The following is a 23,271-nucleotide window of genomic DNA, read 5'->3' on the forward strand; positions in this document are numbered from 1 at the left end:
AGAAGGCCCTCCAAAGTAATCCGAAAAGCAGCGTTGGTGGTGCTCCCATGCTGGCCAGGGAAATCCGTTTCTATGAAATCATGTAAAGGGTGTCTACAGGCGTACAAAGCCTTTCGGTCGCGCCATGATCAGGTACGCAAGGACTTGCAGGATATTGGATTCCTATTAGTAACCGTCTCGGTCGCCGAGGCACTGTCTTCTTCTGCGGTCTCTTCAGTATCTTTCTAGTCCTCGGCCAGGCATTTACGCAGAACTGGTTGGAACTCTTCCTTTCTCGGCTTCCCTTCGAGGTTGGGTACCAAGTCCGCCGCTTATGTTAACCTATATACCTATTGCAATGGCGGACCTGTTCTCTGAACACGGCCACAAGAGTCGGGACGTATTTGCCTGCCCACGCCCTTGCACACAGCGCCAATGTTCAGGGGCGCAGCCTCTCGTCAGTGCAGCGACGAGAGTCCCTGGGACTGCCACAGCAGCAAAGAACCGATATCGTGATGTTGTAGCAGTGACTGAAGCCGCCGCAAGCGCGGCTTGTCTTGCGTAGAGGCGTTACAGCAATCCGATGCATTGAGGCCCGCAGGTTGCAGCAGCATACACAGCCAACATGGCCTGCGCGCGCGGTGATCCAAGACACGCATGCATGCAGGCTGCCCCATGATTGAAAACCACTGCGACCTGCGGGTGCCGGCTCTGGCAACCACCGGGCACGCGTCCGTGTGGTCTGCGGCAGCCACGCCATGCGCCTGGGCCAGCGCCCGCAGCAGCCCTTCGACGCAGCCAGCCATCGCGGTGTTTTATCACAAAGCGCCAGCATGGCAATCCATTCTGCCTGTTGTCGTCCCCGTCAGAGGTGTCGTCGAGAGTGGACCTGTAAGGCTGAGACCCAACGATCAGCTTGCATGGTGGCGTCCGCCGTGTGGGCTGCGGATGGTGGCAGCTCACCACCCACCCTGTGCCCCAAGTGTCCACTCCAAGCCGCCTCTCCCCAGGGGTGCAACCTGTGAAGCCCTGACGACGTCGGCCGTTGAATCACACGTCCTGTTACGTGGACAGGCGGCTGAAGGACATTTCTCAATCAGCGCAGTTGTGCTTGCGTGGCCCAAGTGCAGTCGTGCTGCTCCTTCCTCAAGGTCGTGAACGCGCGACCTGATCATGTCAGCAGAATCTTCTTCAAGTACCGAACCCAAGTCTGGCTTCTTCTTTTCTTCCTTTTCCCTCTCCCAAGCCCACCGCGTTCTCGATACGCCCCCTTTCCGACGAGATGCTGACGCAGCTTCTGCTTGCAGCGTTGTTGTTTTCCGTGAGTCCATCTCTGCTCCCTGTTTGATCAATTGCTGACACTGTCGTCGCAGGAAACCAATCCGTAGTACGTCTGCCTGCAATGTGTCGTCTGCCTGACAGCACAGCAGTCCAATGCTGCGGCTGATTGCTGAGATTCTGCATTGCAGAAGTTCGAGACTCCCAAGTACTATGTACGTCCTCTCGCATTGCTCAATTCCTTCGCCTTCATCACTAATGCTCTTCAGTCTGCGCGGATCCCTCCCAATCGAGTACGTCCGAATCCTGCCACCTGCTGGCTCAAGCTCTACACGACCGGATAAATTTGCTGGCCTGGTCCTCAGTCGGCCGGCCCCCCTCCCAATCTCGGTATGGTCCATTCGCCTCGTCCCGTGCTTCCATTCCTTCCAATCTATGGCTTGGTGCTGACCTGTCTTTAGTCTGCGGCCCCCCGCCCACGGCACCTTGTCGGTAAGTAGCAGATGTGTCCTTTCAGAGTTCGTTTTCGTGTATATGCCTCCCTTACCCTCCTTCTCTCTGCCCCTACGGATGCAGATTGGGTCATAGTTTGTTGCTCTACTATATTCCCCTCCGTGCCGTAACGTGATGTAAGTTCTGAAGCTTACGTACCTGTCTATAGATGTCGAATTATTATTACTTCTGGGTCAACTGCTCCGCCGTTGGCGGCGGCCACCCTCCCGGCGGCGGCCGCGGACGAAAGCGCAGGCCTGGCCCCAAGCGGGCCTGCTATATTGTATGTTGTCTCTCATCCCTTCTCACGACTGGCAATATCTCATTCCTTCTCGTGCTAACTAATGATATACTTAGTGCGGTAAACGTTGCCATTTAATGGCCGACTGCCCCCTTCGTGTGGCAGTCAATGCTTTGGCGGCGGCGGACCGGCCCCCCTTAGCACCCCCGAGACCGGCAGCACGACCGCCTCTGGCGGCAACCCCCAGACTGACGGCACCCCTCAGACCGACGACGCCCCCCAGGACGAACCGATGGAGGGTTAGAGGTCGTTTGTTTAGCTTTGCTATATTTTGTATCGTTTTTTGAGGAGTACTATTCGTAGAGCCAACTTTTGCTAGTTGTAGAGCCTCCCTACATTTAATGTTTTGTTTCTCGGCCTCGCCCCCCCCCCCCCCCCATGCCGGCCCAATGGATTTTACTGCGTATAGGCGTAGACATGGGACGGTAGCGGCGCGCCGCCTATTACTTTCGTTGCTTTCGTTGCTTTCGTTGCTTTCGTTGCTTTCGTTGCTTTCGTTGCTTTCGTTGCTTTCGTTGCTTTCGTTGCTGTCGTTGCTGTCGTTGCTGTCGTTGCTGTCGTTGCTGTCGTTGCTGTCGTTGCTGTCGTTGCTGTCGTTGCTGTCGTTGCTATTGCTCCTATGGGCTCTACAACCAGCAAAAGTTGGCTCTACAAATAGCACTGCTCTTTTTTTTTTCGTTTTTTAAGTAAAAAAAGGTCACGTTTTGCTGAGCTTGTCTCCCTTGTGATCGTCACGCCTAGGCCATCATTCCAAATCCAATCTATCTGTAGAGACTCAAGACTGGTCTAATGGCGTAGTGAACGCCTGCTTCGTCAGACTCCTTGCATCTGTTTGGTTGACTTAGCGTGAAAGGCAGTCGAGGCATCATCGCTAGAGTGCATTACAGGGCCTCTCAAAGACCTTCCACGCTGGCCCGGTGAGCACCTCTCCTAGCCCTGTAGGGCATGGTTCTCGCGCTGGCGCAACGCACCGGCCGCAATTCATTTCCTGAGACGTACGATCCCGTTGCTTGTCAGCCGCCGGCCGAAAAGCAATGGCGAGTTTTGAAGGGGCGGGGTCAGAGGCGGTTGGTCAGGCCTGCAAGGCTCCAATATCACCAGGGCTTGCTCGGGTCTGCTCAAACTGGCGAGACAAAACACAGCGGTGAGGCAACTGGGCATGGGGACGATGACCATTGTCCCGGGTGGCGAAGCATGTGGCCTGCCAAGTTCCTGCGCAGCATGGGCGTCTCGCATCCATTATTGACCTCGCTTTTGATTCATATACATCCTTTATTTGCGCACCAGACCATTTTGCCCCAAGCCGCCACGGCCCACGGCATCTCGATGCTCGAGGCTGCAGTAATTGCAGCTGCTGGGGGCCACTGCAGTGGGCGGCGCGCCACAGTGACTCTGCACGCGTAATTGTGGTCCTTGCCCTCTGCCGGGCTGCACGAGGGAAGGGTGCAATCATGGCAATCCGCTAACACGAGACACCTGTCTCCAAGGGCAATCTGAGCAGCCGTGTGAAGGCCAAGCAGGAGAAGATACTTGCTTCTCGGGGCAAAGGTTATGGATGTTGGACAAGTTGGATAAATACAATGACTCTTCTCATATAGCAGGCTGGAGCATATGCTACCAGATAAGTCTACCTTTCGAGTCGTCGTCAACGTGCCTGAGATCACTTCAGCCCACCGCATGTGCCTTGCATAGAGGCTATACAAATACGACGTCCGCCTTTACCTGGACAATACGTTTACTGTTGCCTCTAAGCAATCTACTAAAGTCACCCGATTAGAGGAAGCTCTCACTTAGTGTGTATAGGCCAGACCATTTACAGAGAAGCTATTATCTGGCTTGTATCTACGGCGATTTGCATGGTAAACACATATGACCTGTCAAAGCAGGCATCCCAGCAGTCTTCGCCAGACGCCCAGAACCTTTCAAGAATATTTTTTGCCGTAAGAGGCGAACAGGTGCCTATCCTGGAGCTCAAACTTGTCAGCTCGCGAGACACATATCCACGCATCGTTGCGTCACTCTTAGCCTGTACGCCGAGCGTGACCAGTGGCCAGAGCATGAACCTATTAATCTCACGGCGGGAAAGAGCTCCCGTCAATACTCGCCGAAGATCACGGCCGGTTGAGGTGGAGAGATCGCGTAACAATGTTGTCCTGGGGAATACCGACGAGCTCTGCATCGACAGCATGCAGTACAGCCCCGCGGCGAGTCGATAGGCGTTGCCCACAAGAGCCCACACATCTTTAGTACTGTGCTTGGTCTCCGCCCATTGTTCAGGTGAGAAGTTTTGTATACGCTGAAGAATATCATTGGCTTGTTGTGAAAGGCCTGCGATTCCTTCATGGTTCATGGAAAGATGACGAAGGTGATTGACCCTCATGATCTCCGCAAACAGGAGCGGAGGGCACAAATGAAACGGTGATGTGGCCGCGCTGTACTGTTCAAGCACCATGGGCACAGATTCGAGGTGGAACTCAGTCATGGCGAGATCAGAAGCCGGACATGTTGTGTTGCCGAACACTGCAACGCTGAATAGGTCAGCACGGGCTGAGATCTCAACATGATGGGGATACCTACAACCACACGCTTATAAGCAGAGGCTGGAGGGCCTTTGACCGGACCATAGTCGGAAATCCACCACGAAGGTTGATGATTTTGTGAATCCCGTCTAGGTGCCATCGCCAGCCAAGCGATGCACCGTGCTGGACCTACTCAGCAGTCAGTGATGACCGTGCCTCTTCAGCTGCGCGTGCGTGATGTGGTGCGCGTGAGGGGCACTTGCATCTACCAGCAAGAGTGTCAGAACACCGGCAAGAACAACGTCCTCGGTGTTGTGCCTCTCCACGCCAATGCTCTCACTCAGCGATTGTATGGCCATGCCTCGATAATGATAGAACCTTTCCGATAGAGCTTTCGACTGGCTGTGCCGCATTTGGTTCATCCGGTGATTTAGCGTCATGCACACCATGCCAAATTGCAAGTAGCTGGGTGACTTGACTGCTTGCTGGAGGAGAGCGGGAGTGATTGAGTACACATGTGGATTTTTTCCCAGCTGGGTGATGGGCACTAAATCTTTGTAGATGCAGTCATTAACTGTGTTGGCAGGTGGTCAGCTTCCAGTCAGCCTTGGTGTTCGTAGTACATTACTTGCAGTAATGTGCCGCCTGAGCTAGATGCTCAGCTCCGGTCTTCAATTCGGGTCCAAGTGTCATCGCATGGCTTGTTTGAATGAGCTCTCCTGCAGCCGCCTCCGTCTTCGAGCGCTCCGTGTGGTGCCCCGACGCCGCCTTGGCGCCTCGGCGGCCTCGAGAACTGACCTTACCGGGCTCTACCCATCTGATCCTGGCTGGTTTGACGGGGCCGTATCCCGGACACAGTGTGCCAGAAGCACTGCACCTGTTGCATGCTGGTTGCGTGGAGTCGCACACGAGGCAGCGACGACGACACTCCCAGCAATGCTGTTTGCGACCGTCCATCGCCGCTGAGCAGGGACTCAGAGAGTCGCCGCACTCTTCGCACTACGTATGCATTACCGTCGAGTGAACATACAAGGAAGTCGCTCACAGGGCCGCAAGCAGAGAATTGGCGGGGTGACACATCGGGTGCATATGCGATGGCGTGAGCAAGATCACGGAAGGACGAAGTGTGGCCGTCAGGGATTCAGGGAATCAGGGGACTCACAGCCCTCACGGACATGGCCTGGGGGTGGCGCGGCATGCGGCCCGCCGCGCGGCCGTTCACTTGCCCCACTGTAAGTCGGTGGTCACTGTCACGATTTCGGAACACCGACGGCCTCCATTCTGTCACGTCCTTCTCGCGTGCATGTGAATATATGCGGGTGTTTTGGTGACAGCAACCCCTACGCCATTGCTCGCAACAACGGCCGCGCGTACCAAGACACAATTGCAAACGCACTCAGCAACATGCTCCCACCAGTAAACGACACGATCCCGGCGTACTTGAGCATACCATACATCTCGTCGGATCGCGCGCTGCTCATCAACCCTCCACTAATCGGTCCCGCGAGGACATTGCCAATGCCCTTACCAAAATTGAACAAGCCAAAGATCATGGGCATCGCCGTCGGATTGTTACTCACTGCCGTGCTCATCCGAGCCCAGAGCGCCGTGTATCCACCGCCGAAGAAGCCATATACAATAGCAAAGATAGCCAGCGGCGGGAGCGATCGACCAAGCCCCCAGAGCGTCAGCGCCGCTGTTGCCGCCGCGGCAGTCGTGAGCGCCGCCAAAGCATTGATCGGAATTTTGCGGTCGGACAGGAACCCGAACAGGAGCTGGCCCGCTGTCTGAGCAACACTCATCAACGCCAGCAGCAAGGCGCCTTGTCGGCTGCTCAGTCCAACTGATGAGGCGTATGAAGGTAGGTAAAGCGACGGGAAGAAATAACCGAGGCCCTGAAGGACATTGGAAACGGAAAAGACCCAGAACAGCTGGCTCCGCAAGAAGCTCCAGTCCGTCTTTGCTGTGGTGCTCTGCTCCGACACCGGCAGCCGGCCCTTGAGGAAGGGAATGAGTGGCCCAGTAAGCACGATGAGAGCGATGCCAATCACTCGCAGGGCGACTTTGTATCCATACTTATTGAGCAGCGTTTCAGCGATGACGGGCAGCACAGCGCCAGAGACCCCCGAAGCGCTGCATAGTAGCCCGTATGCCATGCCTCGGCGAAGTACCCAATATTCGTTTACCATGCTGAGGATGGGGTAGTAGAAGATCAAAAAGCCGACTCCGTATGCTACGCCCTGAGTCAGAATGAGCACCTCGAGGGTAGACGCAAAGGATCCGATCAAGACGCCAGAGATACAAAGGGGCCCTATCAAAGGTCAGTCCCTACTATGCGTAGGAATCTGGTATGGTTGACACGAACACCCGATCCAGATCATATGCCTCTGGTATTTGTGGTAGCGCTTGATCAGCGGCATGATGAACGGTGCCCCCAGGTACGAGAGACCCGACGCAACAGTACCGACGACGGAAATGTACCGGTTGTCCGCAAACTGTGGAAGCTTGGAGTAGTAATTCTGAAAGACACCGAACGAGAGGGGAAAGCCTGAAACGCCGCTTGTTAACAGTGTGCAATTGATGGGGACGATGAACCCAGTCCAGTCTGGAGGGACATGGAACGAGGCAGCGGTGCAGGGCGGCCTACCCCAGAGCAGGGCCTCGAACACAAACGCGGTGCCGAGAAGCTTCCAGGCGGCAGGGCCTCGATCTGTCGGATCTAACTGTTGCTCATTCAGGCCAGGCCGGTCGGCGGCCGCGTGCTGGGCATTGACACCATCGTCATTGCTAACTGGAGTGGCGGGCCATTGAGAAGTAGCCATGGGCCTGTGTATGGTGTCGTCTAGCTCAATTGTGTCCATCGCTGCGTGTTTTGAACGCCCAATAAGAGCGTTAGTTGACCTCAAGTGGCTGGGGCGCATCACACGTGCAGCGCAGCATGTAATGACTTGAGGAGAATGAAGGCTCTTGAAGTCGCCTTAGCATTGCTATTTTATAATCTCACCACTGCCTTGGACCGACTGCCGAGGTTAGGCTAGTGCCCTCGTCTGACGTCGCCGTTGGGGGTCCGATTGGCGGTGATTAGTTGGATCCAACGCTTCGCCAGGAACATGAAGAGAATGTGGGTTTGCCCGATCGGCTGCGACTGCGTTCGACCGGGCGTCAGGAGTAGTCGTAACTACAAAGCTACTGTACTGGGTCGCGGAACATGAAAGGGAAAACGCTAGACAGGCCGTGCAGCTGGGGGCACATGGCGAAATGCGGGCGCCAGCCTGTTGGTGTGCTGGGCGCTGGCGAGGCCGCTGCCGGCGCTGAGTAACTTTGCCTCAATCAGCCTCATTACTCTTAGCCCTGCAGACAAGTGGCTGGGACTTGTCGTCTCTTCTCTCTTTCTAGGATTGAGTACGTAAGAGCGCCGCAATTGGGAAGAGGCAGGGGAACAAAAAGGCTTGAGAGTGGTGTTGGATGTGGCGAGGCATCGCCGGTCGCGGATTGACATGACGGGACTTGGGCCTCACCGCTCTGACTCAAGTCAGATCCTCCTCGCTGTCTCATCAAAAGATGGATAGCGAGATTCGTTATAGAGTTACCATTACTGTAAAAGGCCAACAGAGTCTGCACGCCCATCGTCATCGGCCTTCAAGTCGCGCCGACATAGGCATCATCTCATGATGCATGTGGCCTCATGAGACGCCTTCCGCACGGCTCACGTACGCAACTCCCGAACGCAACTCCCGAAAGCTGTGGCGCAACTGCGTGAGTAGATGCGAGAGAATGCGGCCCTCGAAGATGTTTAGACTGCTGCGATTGAAGGGTGAAGCTGGTCTGGAGGTCAAGCGGCAGGCGAATGGTAACAATCCGGCACAGGCTTTGGGAGAAATCGCCACTACCTCCCGGCCACGCAATGCTCATGATGGCAAGCCTCTTGCCCGGCTCTCTCTTTTGTGCCCCGAGTTTAATCAGGGCTTGTGTGCTCCCGTCGCTCCCTGGAATTTTCCGTTATAGACTCCACGTTGACATTTTGGTGAACTGGCTTATGGACTTTCCATGCAATTGGGCCTTGCGCAACACATGTCCCATGTGAAGATATGCGACTTGATGGCGCCGAACGATATCTATTCGCCAACGAAACAGACTGATGAAATATTTTGTTTCCTCCAATCGACGTGCAGACTCTTTCGTGCTGTTGGGCGGGAAGCTCATGCCAGAACTGCGGCGTATGCAACTCGACCAATTGTTGTTGGGTCGAAAGCTCTTGAGGGCGTGAGTACGCCAGCAACACTATCGGGGCCGGCGGTTGCTGCCAGCCCTGCGGGAAGGCTTGGTTCTCGGGGTCATAGTTATGGCCTCAGGGCGTCGGCTGAGCAGGCATCTCGTGAGCCGAGGGGTAAACTGGCTCATAAGTAGTCCAGACGCCATCTTGCTTCCTGGTGCTCAAGACGAAGAGGATTATAAGGGTGGTGAAGGTGGGCCAGAAGTTGAAAATGACGTCAAGTATAGCGAAGGTTCCATGACCCTGGAATTGGGGCACTCGCTGACTCTTGTTCTCCTTCTAACGGCCGAGCCTGGCTGCTAGGATAACAACTTCTCTACAGCCTCAAACCAGAGGATATGACCCGTCGACCTCGTTGAAGAAATTTAAAACCTGGATTACAGAGTTCGTCAGTCCAGTGGCGTCAATGTACGCAGTCCGGGGCATGTCTGGGTCATACGCACCGAAGAGTCAAGGTCAAGCCAATCGGTCGGCTGCCACTGACTTAGAAGGTTTGAGGTCGATTGAAACTCGTCTGGGTCGCTTGCACGAATAGTAGGCTCGGGCATGTTGGTGGTGGCCATGTTGGCGTCCAGACACCGTCTCGATGCGGACTGTTGTCCAGTCGCTGCTTCTGGCGCTTGAGCTGCTGCGTCGCAGTGTCGACTTTGCTTGGCCTCCAGTCTTAGTTCCTCAAGGATGATGCCATACCTTCTGCTCAAAGATTCATCTGGTAACGATTGGGTAAGATATCCTTGGCAGCGCTCTGCCAAAGCGAGTAACGCAGAGTTGCGCTGTTTATCAGGGAAAGATGTTGACCTGTGCTGGATTTCCCAGACGTATACCACGGCCAAGGCACAAAATGCTACGTATGGCGTCCACCAGAGAGAGTGAAATAGAGACCCGTCCGAGACCATGTGTTCAACTGTCTCTAGGGCCATCTTTGCTCCGCCCATGCAATCTTCCACACGCCTTTCGGTCTCGAGAGAATCGGTTGGTATCGCGTTCTCAAGAAGAAAAGGTCGATTTGCATGCATCACCGCGTGACTGTAGGCCAGCTTCAGAGCCATACACTGTCTGCGGAAACCCGGGACTAGGCTCGAGGGACGAACAGAGCCAAGATGCGGTGGTAGCTCATGAAGCCACTCGCGAAGCATCCCCGTGTAACTCTCCGCGAGGGGAAGGCGTTCTGCGTCCGATGTAATCTGCAATGAGTATACATCTCGGGATATACCTCCAATAATTCGGGCGATGCTATCACCAACAAGTTGTTAACGCGGTCAGTCACGATGCAATACCAACAAAGCTGGGAAGTTCCTCATGTGCTGCACCTACCGAGCATGGAAGATGAGAGAGTCGACATTGCAGTCTGTCCTAGGTTCTGTGTCCGCTGGCCCTTCCGATGTCATATCCTCGTCGTTTACGAGGTCAGGGAAGTCTTGGTTGATCTCGTCGTCGTGAAGGAACCGAGGGCGGCCAAACACGACTGCTAGGTACTTGTCAATCGTGTATACGACCCAGAATGTTCTCCTGGAGCATTGTGTTGCAATATAATCGCCGCAGCCGGTCATCCCTGGCCCGCTGCCCTGCTTTGTCGCCTTCCTGTGCAGACCAAGAGCAGACAGTATAGTTATGACGGTGCCGAAGATGTACCAGGCCTCGTTCATCCGTGATGTTTGGAGAAGATAGAGAACTTGTAAGACCCGAGATTGGACAGATTCTAGTTTCGGATATCCGGTTTCCATTTGTGAGAGTCTTCTGGCATTCTCGAAGTACAGCTCACTCAGCTGTATAGCGGACGCCACACCATTTCGATCGCCAACGCCAGCGCTCGAGTCGTGATTCAACAACTTGCTTTTCCTAAGAATCGCAATAGCAAAGATGCATGAAATAAGCGATACTTTCGCATGTCCGACTTCATTTTCGGGCCGCCGTCCGGCCTGCGCGCTGCTCAAGACGCTGTCGCGTATCGCTCGACAAGTCTGACGATGCAGCAATCGATAGGTCACCACGCAGTTATCAAAGTAGTAATCCAAGTACGCAGTAGCTTCTTCGGTATCGCGAAAGTCGATGCAAGCTTTATTAGCGGTTTTGAACGGTCGATCCCCGGCGCAGGTTAAGGATTGCTGCTGCTCCGGAGTCGTGAGAAGGGATGGCAACGTGCTGCGAGTCTGCAAGGCAAGTCGTCGCCACGCGCGGTGCATGAAGTTGAGATTTGAGGTGGAGTCCACGATCTGTCCTTCAATTTCAGTAGACTCGAGCTGGGAATGCTCGCTGACTGCTGTTACACCGATCGGCGTCCCGATGCCGCCAGTCTGTCCGCACTCTGCTCGCGGTCCGGGAGCCGTGGTATGATGTGCGCCACTTGGGCTTGGGTTCCTGGAAAACTTCTCAGAATACACACTCCAATCGTGATAAATGCCCTTACCCAGAACTTGGCGCGTAGTTAGTGGAGAGCTGATTAGGTCGCAGATCTGGGGCCCTCGGCGGTGTCGGGGGCCGGCCACGGCGGTAAAGGGAATGATACTGGCAAGCCAGTTCTCTCTTGGAGCATATGGTACAGGGAACAGTACCGGAGCATTTGAGCTTCTTCGACTTGCAATAATCACAGGCTCTGCTGACCTTTCCAGACTTCCGGGAACCGGATATGGAGTCGGGTCCAGTTCGAGAGCTCTCCGACCGCCGCTTACGACCCGTGTCAAGGATCGATAGCGATACGGCTGAGTTACCTCCAGTTGTTGACTTGGGCGATTTTCCGGCCATTTCCAGTGGGGATGGCATACTGGACGGCGGCCTCTTGTTCTGGGGCTGTTCGATGCTCAGCGTTGATCGTAGTCATTTCGGAAATGTAGATGCCGGAGGTGAATGAGCCAGTCCGGAAATGCAAGCGGGGTTTCGCCATTCAGCCGGCAGTAACAGGCTACAGCTCGGAGAGCTTCCCCGCCAAACCCCTTCAATACCCTCAGCATTGTTCGTACAACACGCAGATATGATGGACGGTCTCAAAGACAATACGAAAATTTGGCAGAATTCTAGTCAGAACTAGCATGTTACGAGGGGTTTTCCCAATTACGCAATTTTGCTCAAGGCAGCTTCCGAGACCGCGCCATGAATTTCCTCCTCCGCTCCATCAGGCAACGGCATTAGCGGGGATCGCACTGTAGCGTGAGACAGCACACCACGAGCGACCAGCGCATGCTTCAGCGCCACCGTACCCTCCATGTGCGAGCCGCGATGATAGATCGACTTGGTAATGGGTAGTAACTGGTCATGGATCTCCCGTGCCCTTTTGTAATCCTTGGCCTTCCCCGCGGCAATGAGGTCAATCAGCAGCTCTGGTGCAACATTTCCGTATCCAACGAGCATCCCGTCCACGTCGAAGGCCGTATGCAGAAGGTATTCGTCGTGGCAGGTAAGAACGGGGACGTGGGGCCGCTCTCGTCTGAACACCGGAATCTCAGTATCCCAGCGGCGCATATTCCGGACCCCATTCTTCATGGCAATGACTCCTGGCTGCGCCGCGATGTCGAGGAGGGTTTGGAGGTTGTAATTGGCTTTCGTGTTGTCCGGATATTGGAACAGGATCAACGGTAGCTGAGAAACTTCGAAAACCCTCTTGTACCTGTCCTGAGGTGCGCCAGGTTGATAGCCAAATCGGAGCCACCCATGCGACGGGTACAAGAGCCCAGCCTGTGCTCCCGCATCCTTGGCGCGCTTCGCTTCGAGGGCTGCGACCTCAGTTCCCTCTCCGGTGATCCCAGCAATGATGGGAAGGCGATTGTTCACTGCTCGAACAAAAGCCTTGATCACATCGACCTGCTCCTGCTGCGTAAGAAAGGTGCCCTCTCCCGCATGGCCAAGGACCACGAGACCCTTAACACCTTTGATGCTGCCGAGCCAGGAGCCTAGTCGCCGGATTGCCTCATAATCGACCTGGCCGTCCCGAGTGAAGGGAGTCACCGGTGCTGGAACCAAACCTTTCAAGTCGATGGACATTGTGTGTGGGAGAAGTGGCGAGTGGTAGGAGATTGATAGCGCTGTGAGTGCATATGGTTATAAGCCTCTAACCATGTGAGATTTGCTTGACATCCAATCTTTTATAGGCATTTACGTCGTCCTGGCTGATGATAATCCGGATCGAAATCCGAGGTTTGTGGCCGAGGCTGCGACCGGAGCTCCCAAACCAGTTGACCGTATCATCAGACGGAGAATTGGAGTCAATGTCCCGAATCGAGGTTACACGGAATGACTATAGTTATTCCGTCCCCGCGGGCATAGCGCTCTAGGCTGTCTGATGGTAAAGCCTAGAATCTGGATATCCGAGAACGCGATCCGGATTCCTGTACATTTCCGGGTTTCCGGGACGCTTCCGTGGTTGGCTTCGGCACAGTTGTGCCTGTGGCGTCCAATAGCACAGCGCTCCCTAGCGTTTTGTGTGCGATTTCGGCATCTGAGGCAATGCTCCGCTATTACGCAGTACCCCGTAATCCCCAGATTATCCCCAGAATCCCCGGAGTTCTCACCCGTTCATTGACCTTTGCCCACGTCTAGAATCCTGGCTCTCCGTCTTGCCGGTCGTACTGCTGGCCAGGCCCGTCTGCTATATATTCTACGGGCGTGGCACTCGATACGTCGACATGAGCAACTGATCCCTCCATAGCCACCTCGCACGAGGTGACTGCTTGCCCAATACTTTCTACAATATGCCAACAAAAGAGTCACCACGCGACATGGAGCAGTCTTCAGTCGAGAAAGGCATGGGTATGTATGAGGAACATGAGGCGGATGTTCGTGGCTTGCCTCGAGATGACCTCGACTTCCTCGAGGGCTTCTCCGAAAAGAGGAAGAAGAAGGTCATTCGCAAAGTGGACGTAAGTCAGACCCTTGATGATCTGTGCCCAGATTCTGACCAAGCACTAGTGGAGGCTGGTTCCCATGCTCGTGCTTCTATACTTGATGGCCTATCTCGACAAGACCAATATCGGTATGACCGCGGTTGCCTTCTTCCAACCATGTAAGGTTCACCGGTTCGACTAACGCATGCTTAGGCAACGCAAAGATTGAAGGTCTTACGACAGATCTTGGTCTAAAGGGAATTGAGTATAATGTCGTCGTTGCTATCTTCTTCATTCCCTTCGTACTTTGTGGTAGGCTGTCGCGCTCTGAACTTGGATCCTCGCCAGTCCCGTTGCTCGGCTTCTAATTCGTCTTGCAGAAATTCCATCAAACATGATTCTTCACAAGTTTAAGCGACCCTCCTGGTACATCGGCGGTATTGTTTTCGTCTGGGGCTCCATCATGACTTTGACGGGCATAGTACAAAACTATGCTGGCCTTCTAGCGGTCAGATTCCTGCTTGGGATTTTCGAGTCAGTCTCAAGTTTCGCTGGTACGAGGGCCACTCATCACTCGCTGACACTTCGTTAGAGCTGGCTTCCTCCCTGGAGCGATACTGATCATCTCGAACTGGTACCTACCGAATGAGACGCAGGTTCGTGTGGCCATACTCTATACTTCTGCCGCAACCGGTGGCGCATTCTCCGGTCTACTTGCCTTCGCAATTGCCAAGATGGACGGCCTCGCAGGTCTCGAAGGCTGGCGCTGGATCTTCATCCTTGAGGGAATATTCACCGCCGTTGTCGGCGTGATGTGCTTCTTTCTTTTGTGCGACTCCCCCGCCTTGTCGACTAGCTGGCTCGATGCAGAAGAAATCCGCTACCTGGAACTGAGGCAATTGAACCGTCGAGTCGTTAGGCCAGGGGAATACCGCGATTCCGACACTCACTTCAACCTAGCCTTGTTCAAGGACATCTTGACGGACTACAAGATGTACTTGCTCATCTTTGCGAACTGGTCGAATGCCGTCCCCAACTACGCCATGAAGTTCACTATGCCCAGCATTCTCAAAGGCATGCACTATACGTCTTCCGATGCTCAACTTCTGACAATACCTCCATATGCTGTGGGAGCCATTTCGGCATACGCATTTGCCATTTTTGCCGACAAGTACTCTTGGAGATTCCCGTTCATTGCCGGGCCCCAATGTTGTCTCATAACAGCCTTTGCGATTTTGTTCGCGAAGTCATCAGACGTGGAGAATAACATCGCTGTCTGCTACTTCGCAGTCTGTCTTGCCACCTTTGGGTGCGTATGATCCATGTCTGCGTCAAGATTGCGAAGGCACACAGAGCTGACGGGTCGCAGGATGTATCCGATTCTGCCAGGCGTGAACGCCTGGAACGTGGCGAACACACCGGACCCCACGAAAAGATCCATCAGTATTGGCTTCTTGCTGTGCGTCGGCAACATTGGCGGTCTCATCGGGTCGTATATTTACTTGGACAAAGAAGCACCGAAGTATCCTACTGGCTACGGAACGTCACTAGCCTTTGCAACGGCCGGACTTGTAGCAGCGACGGTCCTGGAACTGCTCCTGAAGAGGGCCAACGCTAGAAAGGCCATGGTAACTGAGGAAGAGTTAAGAACGAGGTTCACAGACGAGGAACTCGAGCGCATGGGCGAGAAAAGCCCCTTGTTTAAGTATGCCTTGTAGGGAGGAACTGGGAATGAGGCATCTGCATATAGTGTGGGGCAGGTATTGTTTCGAAGAAAGGGTCTAAACGCCTGTTCGCAATGGGGCAAGGTAGCTCCCGCTGGCATAGAAAGCCTCCTCGCTACCTCTCGAGTTTCGTTGGCGCCGCAATCCTTTCGTGGCCCCCGTGCCTTCATCCTCTTAGTTTGGCTGTGACGTCGCCCAAGTCTAGGTCGCGCACCTTGCATCGGTGTATCAGGTAGCAACCCTGTAAACACAGAGCTCGAGGCTAAGTAATGCCCACTCTCCTAGTACGGGAGGGTAAGGATTATCGGTCCGCGTAGAGGTGCAGACTCGCAGCTTACCTACGGCAAATGTCCCGCAGGTGAAACAGAACATGGCTGTCCTTCCGTGGTGCCCAAGGGGCAATTACAAGCTGCACGTGGATTGCATGCCGCCTGTTTTTGAACCAGTGGACAAAATGGCATGATGCGGCTGACCACTAAGTGCTGGACAAGCTTTATCGCCCCCGTATGACCTTCAGCCTTGGTGGTTTCCCTCGAATGTCAAGCTTGAAAATAAACTTTCGATGACCCGTTGGGCGGGCCGAGACCATGCCACTCTGCGCCACCGAGCCCGCCCAAAATGTCGCCCGTTCATTAACGAGGGAATTGACAGGGCTATAAACCACGTCATCATCGTGCCATGACCTCCATCGTCTGCATTGACTCTATGTTCCTAGATTCGAAGTGGACCAAACCATGGCAGCCAGAGAACTCGTCGTTGTGGTGCTCAACCAGACCAATGAAGAACTCATCATGGACCGCGAGTCCCTGCATCTCGAGCAGGGGGAGTGGATGACGGGCACTCCCGAGTCGCAGCCTCCAGAGGAGATTCGTGCCGGGGAGAGTGGCATGTGGCGCTGCAAGTCACCCCACCTCGGATCCGGCACGACCGGCTCAGTTAAATACCGAATCGCCGGGTACGGACCTCGAGACAAGCTCATGTTTTCCTGGGACGTTCGCTACGTGGGACCTAGCAAATTCGGCCACGGGAGCGAGTCGGATGAGTTTACCATCAGAGTCATGGGTGGAAGCGGGAGACAGGCCGTTGCGGTATTCGTTGTCGGTACGCAAGGCGAATCCTTCCTCTCGTGCTTCCCTTCAAGAAACAGACATCTAATGGGACTTTTTCCAGAGCCGGTGAAATTGTGAGGTTGTGAATTTAGGCGCGTTCGGACTTTAGGCGGAATTGTCACAAGTCAACATAAAGGCTTGCAGCTGGTTGCGAGACATCAACTTCAATTGATCTTCAGCAGGCACTCAACTAGTATGTCACTATACCAACATGTTTACAAGCCGGCCCTTTGCAATTGCATGGTAGCCTATGCATTGAGGTTGAGAGGCGAGACGCAAGAGAACGAGTTCAGTTGTGGCTCCTTGAATGCCTCGATCATCCCTGAACCCAAAGTTGTCAGTGGGGTCAGGTTGCTCTCGCGCCCCCTATAAGCAGGGCCTTCGGGGCACTCACCTTGCACTGCCGCGTACATTCCCAAGCCACACATCGACAAGGATGCAAAGAAGTAAATGACGTGCCAGACATTGAGGGCGACTTGAAGCGGACCGCCGCTGCGGAAACCTCGCATCCACCGTTGCAGCGTTGACCCTCCGCGTGTGACCTGTCCGGTGCTTGGGTCAAATCCCTCGCCAATTTCGCTGCGAACAGCGTGGCGCTGAATGTCGAATCCAAGCGCGAAGAGCGGGGGCAACGTATAGGTGAGGTTGAGTAGCGTAGAAGCCGACATGACGCTGATGAAGCCGAAATAGTCCGGGATCGCGGCCGCAATGATGAACGCAGTCGACCACCAGAGCGGTACAATGGATGCGTAAATGAGCTTTCCTTTCCTCGTCACCAGTGGCGGCGCATTGAAGATGTCCAAGAGAATGTTGTTGTACACAACCTTGATGCCAATGTTGCCGTACAAACCAGCGGCAATGAGACCAGCCACGAGGGAAATGCAGTTGCCGACGGTCTGCCAGGCGTAGGTACTCACACCCTGGAAGCTTGGGTTGAAGCTATACTGGCCTTGGAAGTGGTAGACGAAGCATCCGTAGACGAGATACGCCGTGTAAATGAACAACTGGGCACCCCACATCGCCTTGAGGAAGTCCCTGGGTCGCTTCATCTCGGCCAGAAACTCCACAAATAGCTGAGCGCCTGCATAGGCCAGCACCCCAGATAGCAAGCCGTTGATTGAGCCGACCAGGCCGCCCGGCGGTAGACCAGTGTAGTGCATGATGGGCGGGTAGTTGCCGTCTTTGTCGGGGGTGATTGTGCTTTTGTCAACAGCACTGCCCGCGGAGCCCAGCGTCGCGATCGCGAAATTGGGTTCAGAATTCGCAATTACGCCCATGGATATGAAGATGGTCAAAAGGTTCATCCAAATGGCGAGCGTAGCCACCCAGCCGTACGCTTTTAGCGTCCGAATTTGTGTCAGGAAGAATCCTGCCACGACGAACAGAATCGGGCAGACAACATAGCAAAGTCGAAACTTCGAGATCTCCGATATGTTTTGGCCGAAGAGAATTGTAACTTGTCCCAGAAGGAGAAGGAGCGCGATTGCTTGAAGGAAGTTGGTTATGTGCCGAACGGCTGTGCCCCAGGTGCGGAACCCCAGATCACCGTAGTTTCGAGCCGGGAACTCGTAGCTGTCGATGCCGATGAACACTCTCCAGATCAGGTAACCCGAGTAACCTGCGAAGAAACCGAATATGGTATAGAAAGCGATACCTGTTTCACATGAGCTAGTGCTTAGAAGTCGGAATTGTGGTCGCCTACCTGGACCCCATCCCAACGTGCCCAGCGAGAACGCGACCGGAAACGGGCCTAGGATGTCGGTAGTGATCAAGTAGAAGCCTCATGCCAAATCATGTTAGCGACTGAAAGAGTATTGGTAACGTGACAAGACTACTCACAGGCACCACCCGACGCCGTTCTGAAGGCGCGACTTGCATTGGTCCATTCCTCGTCGGTGATTTCAAGGCGATTGGCACGGTTTGCCAGTTCTTCTTCTGTGGGCATGCGAGCTGCTGCTTGCGTGCTTGCGTCACCTTCTCCACTGGGAGTCTTCTTCTTCATCACGAGGGCCTTCCAGTTGGTCTTGGGAGCCTCGAGCGTCAACTCCTCCTCGCGCGTCTTCTTCGCGTAGTAGTGATATTCCTCGAAGGTGACATCGGGATCGTGGACCTTGCGCAACTGCGGCCTGACGTAGTTGAAGAGCGCCGTTTCCGCCTTGCCAGGCACTCGGTCGCCCTTTTCCGACGGGCCGACCGCTTCTTGCTTCGTAGCGCCATCCATTCTTGCAGTGACTTACAAGTATCGTGCAGGTCAAGACCGAAGGCGTTGGAGTGTTGCCAAGCCAGGATCTGAAACGAGAGCGAGAAGAGGGCGATTAATTATAGGACTTCAAATCGCGGCGGATGACCAGAAAGGAAGGCGATCGCCATCGACATCATCATTCCTGAACCTTGTGTCACTTGAGACCTGCAGGCGCCAAAGGGTCCTGCTATTTTTCCGAACATGGTTGTTTCGGCTGTAACGGCACACAAGTGCCAGTTATCGCCATGGAAGGGTAGCATCCCATTGTCACGCCGAAGCGCCCACGTTCAATCATAAGCTTATCTACACCAAGTGAGGATGCACGCGGCGGGTACCTGTTCCAGAATACTGCATGCTTGTACATGTCTATAGTGATCACCCCTTCGGCGGTTTCGGCAACGATTGAGCTCGACATCGCCAGCATGAGACTTGAAGCAGTTTTCAACATGAAGTTCTATACGCGGAACGGGATCAGACGGCAGGCGGCGCCACCTCGCGGAGGCCCGTGGGGACTCCGCACCCGGAAGTAATACTTCCTGAACCAGGCTTCTAGAATTCGGCACACTATGCCGACCTGCACACAACCAGGTGCTTCGCGAAACCGGTTGACGGAAGCCACGGCATCAGTGGTGACAGTCCCCGGCATTTCTATGGAGGCACCGTGGACAGCATCCGGCAGCGACGGTGGGAGACATCGGGATATCCGACAAGCTGGGCTGTCTTCGCAAGGCGCCCTCCTACCCCGCTCGTCAGCAGTGAGCACCGGGCTCGGAAGTCGGATGTCGGGAGGGCAGGACTTGAGGCGACCAGTGGCTGGCATCAACCTGTTGCTGACCTTGGAGGCAACCGCGCCGATCGCGGCATTCTCCATTCAATTCGGGCCGCATTTGGAGATTCGCCATTGCAACTCTTGCAAAGCCGTCACTTCTATGTGTCTCAGCCCTGATTATTTGACGCTCAACGCCACAGTCGTCCACTTTTCGTCAATACTGCAGGCTTCAGTTGCACCATGGCGCCAGCCTTTGGAACAGGCGCCGAGTGAGTTTGTCAATCACCAAACTTTCGCCGAGACCTGGCTAACATGTTTGCGACATAGGTTGCCCCTGTCCCTGGACAAGTTTCGGGACATGGTGGCCGGTCGCGGGTTTTCTATGGAGCCCCAAGACGAGCTTGACTACCTCGCAATCATTCGTGATTTGGAGAAGGATGTGAAGCAAGTCCTTTCGCTTCCAGAGTACTTTGACCCCCGCCTGACTCCCGTATCAGGGTCAGAGGAGTTTCGGGCCTTCGCCAGGCCGGAGCCGAGTGAGAATCCGCTCAATGCATGGAGTCACAAGGTACCGTGCCCTGCGCCGATTCGTAGCGCCACGTAGTTCTATTAACAGAGCATAGTTCCATCTTCATAGTCCCATCGCTGGCGATGACGGGCTGCTAGCTCATCGGTCGATCTCTGTCAAGGACACAATAAGCGTCGCTGGAATCCCAATGACATGCGGTACGCAATCGTTCCATCTCTCCAGCGACAAGCCGTACCCCGTGCCCGACATCGACGCACCTGTCGTCGCCCGGGTTTTGGAGGCAGGTGGTGTGATCAAAGGAACAGCGACATGCGAAAACTACTGCGTGTCTCTGGCTTCCTTCACGAGCGCCACTGGTCCTGTCGATAATCCGTGGCTGAAGGGCCACTCGGCCGGTGGAAGCAGCAGCGGGTGCGCAGCCCTCGTCGCCGTGCAAGTGGTCCGACGATGGAGGGAGAGGAAGGGCTTGCCCACCGATGACCTCGGCGAGGGCGTTGATCTCGCCGTCGGGACTGATCAGGCGGGTAGCATACGGACGGTATGTATGGACCTGATCCAGCGATCATGGGGCGCTTCCATCTGCTAGTAACGGGTCGAAGCTGAGTGTACTAACGTGTCGTACCATGAAGCCGGCGGGTTACTGCGGAATTTACGGCCTCAAGCCGACACATGGCCTCGTGCCGTATACTGGGATAGCAGGACTCCACCCTATGATCGATTTTGCCGGCCCCATGGCCGCCTCGATACAGGATACCGCGATTCTCCTTGGCGCCCTAGCGGGATACGATGGGATAGACCACCGCATGACACCCGAGACACCGTTGCGCGCCAATGTTCCTAAATACCATGACATCCTCGACGCGGCGATATCCTCAAGGTCCAAGGCTGGAGAATGGACCGCGAGCACTGCAGCCAAAGGGCTGCGCGTAGGTGTGCTGAAGGAGGCCTTTGAGGTGTTCAAGATGGACGCAGAGGTTGAAAAGGTCATACGAGACGCGGCCGCAAGATTCGCCCAGCTCGGCGCCGTCGTGGACGAGGTCTCCATCCCACTCCATGCTGTGGGTAGGGCGATTTGGGTCACGACAAACAGAGGCCACATGGCCGACACGTTACTCGGCAACAAACCCAGCGAATTGCTCTCGCATCCGATGCCGAATCTGAGCGCGCCCAAGCCCGACCAGAAGTGGTTCGACACCATGACCAAGTCCAATCCCGCAGTCGTCAACACGCTGCTCTTTGGCTCCTACTTCTCAGAGCTCCCGCATAGCGTCAGGGCAAAATCGATGATGCACGTGCACCAGCTTCGTGCCGCGTACGACGACGCCTTGGACAAGTACGACGTTCTACTCACGCCTGTGACGGCCACCGTGGCACCACCTCACGCGCCCGCAGACGACAGCGCGTTCGTCAGATACTATGCCGCAGTCGGGCACGGCGCCAACACGTCGCCATTCAACATCACTGGACACCCCGCGCTCTCCATGCCGGTGGGTTGGGGTACCGCAAAGGATGGGGAGAGCAAGCTCCCCGTTGCCATGCAGCTTGTGGGCAGGAGGTGGGACGAGTCTGGCATCTTGCTCGCGGCGGCTGCGTGGGAGGTTGGGGGGCATGGGCTGGACGAATGAGCCTCACTGACGGGGTCTAAAGGAAACGCCATTTATTAGAAGCTCAATGTAGATGAGACATAGATAGAATCGCGGTGATCAAAGCTATAGAAGGATGTTGGTAGACATTTCCGGCGAATTGGGTCGAGCCAGCGACACTCCGCCAGAGTGCATCATGACGTGCAACGGAGCGCCTCAATGGCATTCAGTAATTTGGCCGCGCTGCTTTGCGCCTCTTCAAAATCTTGTGAATCCAGAGCGAAATGAGGCCCACGGCGACTGCGATACAGCGCTGTTAGCGTCGCGTCTCACCGAGACACCGCGGGGCTTGGGGGCCTGTCTCACCGATGAAGACAATGCAGAACACCACAATTACGCCAGCTTCTTGGGAGGCCCAGTTCCGTTTTGCGAGGAGATTGAGGGTCTGCGGCCCGGCGAGAGAGGTGTCAATGGCAGCCATTGTTGCTGCGAGCGATGTGCGAGCTGGAGTCTGGTTCGCGATGGCGGATTGCTCGGAGGCGTCGGGCTTCAATTAAGGATCGGTGACGATGCGGTCGGTCCCGTTCCTGGCCCTGGACAATCTCCCGCAATCGAGATTCAGTCGCTGAGGATTCGCTGCAGACAAAAGGACCGCGTCGTATTTGCAGCGGTGCCGAGCCCAGATCGCGCCCTGCTTGTATGTCGAGTGGAGGTCTGGTGAGATTGACAATGGCAGGGGAAGGGGATCAACGGCGATGAGGGATTTCGCAAGGTCTTATGGTGACGCCCGAGGGATACCACCCGAAGCCGGCAATGGCGGCTTCGAAAGCTCGGGGGAGTGGGTGTCAAGCTCTGGCATCTTGCCGTGTTCCCTGCTGCATATGGATTGGCATCAACAAGCGTTGGCGACTCGACGCTGACTGACAGCCGTGGACGGAGCTGGCGGGGTACCCACACGCCGAGCATGATTGGAAACCTTGGCCAGCCAGGTCGACTCCCATGCACGTTTTGCGCGAGGGGAGCGGGCTGGGAGCTGTGACGGGCGGGCTGGCGAAGGTTGCTGTTAGTCGTCGCCGCGAGAGCTAACCACCACATGCCTCGCGAGCCGGGGCACCACCTCGCGCCTCACTGGCGTCGGGCGTCTGGTCGCTGGCGTCCTGGCCCCACTCCTCCTTCTCCCGGCTCCCATCGTCCCATTGCTGGGGGCTTTGCCGTTCTCGGCGGCGGGTGGTTTGGACGTCACGTCACCCATTCCGGCACGCACCCTGCGAGTCACGGTCGGGGCCAAACTCGCCACGGGCAATCAGGAAACGGACGTGCCCGTGCTCTGCGTTTCTTCACCGCGGCGGGGTCTGCAGTAGTCTGGCGAGCCCCCGTCCGTCGCTGATCAGCTTGCCTTTCGGCGCCCGGGGCCGTGGCCATGCCCACGCCCGGTTTGTCTGCCCCCCCTTCGGCGTTTATGGCGTCGAGCGCATACGTTCTTTTGACGATGGAATTCCGTTGCGACCCCCAGCGCGCCCAGCGCATCAGGGTCGCCCGGCTAAGCTGGCGCCAGTGGGCGCGCCCCCCATTCTTTTGATGGTGCGGTTATCTCGGCATAAGAGCCCACCCGCGATGGTGTGGTCTGCCAGCACCCGTCAATGGTCTGAGTCTCATGAT

General features: G+C 55.4%; 6 protein-coding genes across 6 annotated transcripts; 3 read left to right on the forward strand and 3 right to left on the reverse strand.

The window, feature by feature from the left end:
• Window positions 1-5,909: 5,909 nt before the first annotated feature.
• On the reverse strand, window positions 5,910-7,430 carry PLICBS_008047 (uncharacterized protein; the record flags this gene model as incomplete). Its single annotated transcript, XM_018324469.2, has 3 exons — window positions 5,910-6,880; window positions 6,935-7,117; window positions 7,217-7,430. 3 exons carry the CDS (start codon window positions 7,428-7,430, stop codon window positions 5,910-5,912), a joined length of 1,368 nt encoding a protein of 455 aa, XP_018177648.2.
• A 4,460-nt stretch (window positions 7,431-11,890) lies between these two features.
• Window positions 11,891-12,817, reverse strand: PLICBS_008048 (uncharacterized protein; the record flags this gene model as incomplete). Its single annotated transcript, XM_018324466.1, has 1 exon — window positions 11,891-12,817. The coding sequence occupies one exon, from the start codon at window positions 12,815-12,817 to the stop codon at window positions 11,891-11,893; it is 927 nt and encodes a 308-aa protein (XP_018177645.1).
• A 734-nt stretch (window positions 12,818-13,551) lies between these two features.
• On the forward strand, window positions 13,552-15,374 carry PLICBS_008049 (uncharacterized protein; the record flags this gene model as incomplete). Its single annotated transcript, XM_018324465.2, has 6 exons — window positions 13,552-13,692; window positions 13,742-13,805; window positions 13,870-13,968; window positions 14,037-14,190; window positions 14,249-14,965; window positions 15,026-15,374. 6 exons carry the CDS (start codon window positions 13,552-13,554, stop codon window positions 15,372-15,374), a joined length of 1,524 nt encoding a protein of 507 aa, XP_018177644.2.
• Window positions 15,375-16,114: 740 nt separating this feature from the next.
• On the forward strand, window positions 16,115-16,567 carry PLICBS_008050 (uncharacterized protein; the record flags this gene model as incomplete). The annotated part of the gene is made up of 2 exons (XM_065601308.1): window positions 16,115-16,481; window positions 16,551-16,567. The coding sequence occupies 2 exons, from the start codon at window positions 16,115-16,117 to the stop codon at window positions 16,565-16,567; spliced, it is 384 nt and encodes a 127-aa protein (XP_065457380.1).
• A 170-nt stretch (window positions 16,568-16,737) lies between these two features.
• PLICBS_008051 (uncharacterized protein) lies at window positions 16,738-18,710 on the reverse strand (the record flags this gene model as incomplete). The annotated part of the gene is made up of 4 exons (XM_018324464.2): window positions 16,738-16,811; window positions 16,884-18,143; window positions 18,192-18,269; window positions 18,329-18,710. 4 exons carry the CDS (start codon window positions 18,708-18,710, stop codon window positions 16,738-16,740), a joined length of 1,794 nt encoding a protein of 597 aa, XP_018177643.1.
• A 1,030-nt stretch (window positions 18,711-19,740) lies between these two features.
• On the forward strand, window positions 19,741-21,654 carry PLICBS_008052 (uncharacterized protein; the record flags this gene model as incomplete). The annotated part of the gene is made up of 4 exons (XM_018324463.1): window positions 19,741-19,769; window positions 19,828-20,068; window positions 20,124-20,567; window positions 20,659-21,654. The coding sequence occupies 4 exons, from the start codon at window positions 19,741-19,743 to the stop codon at window positions 21,652-21,654; spliced, it is 1,710 nt and encodes a 569-aa protein (XP_018177642.1).
• Window positions 21,655-23,271: the final 1,617 nt, after the last annotated feature.

Source organism: Purpureocillium lilacinum (genome assembly GCF_023168085.1).
Source record: "Purpureocillium lilacinum CBS 284.36 DNA, scaffold_6, whole genome shotgun sequence".
NCBI classification, from domain to species: domain Eukaryota; kingdom Fungi; phylum Ascomycota; class Sordariomycetes; order Hypocreales; family Ophiocordycipitaceae; genus Purpureocillium; species Purpureocillium lilacinum.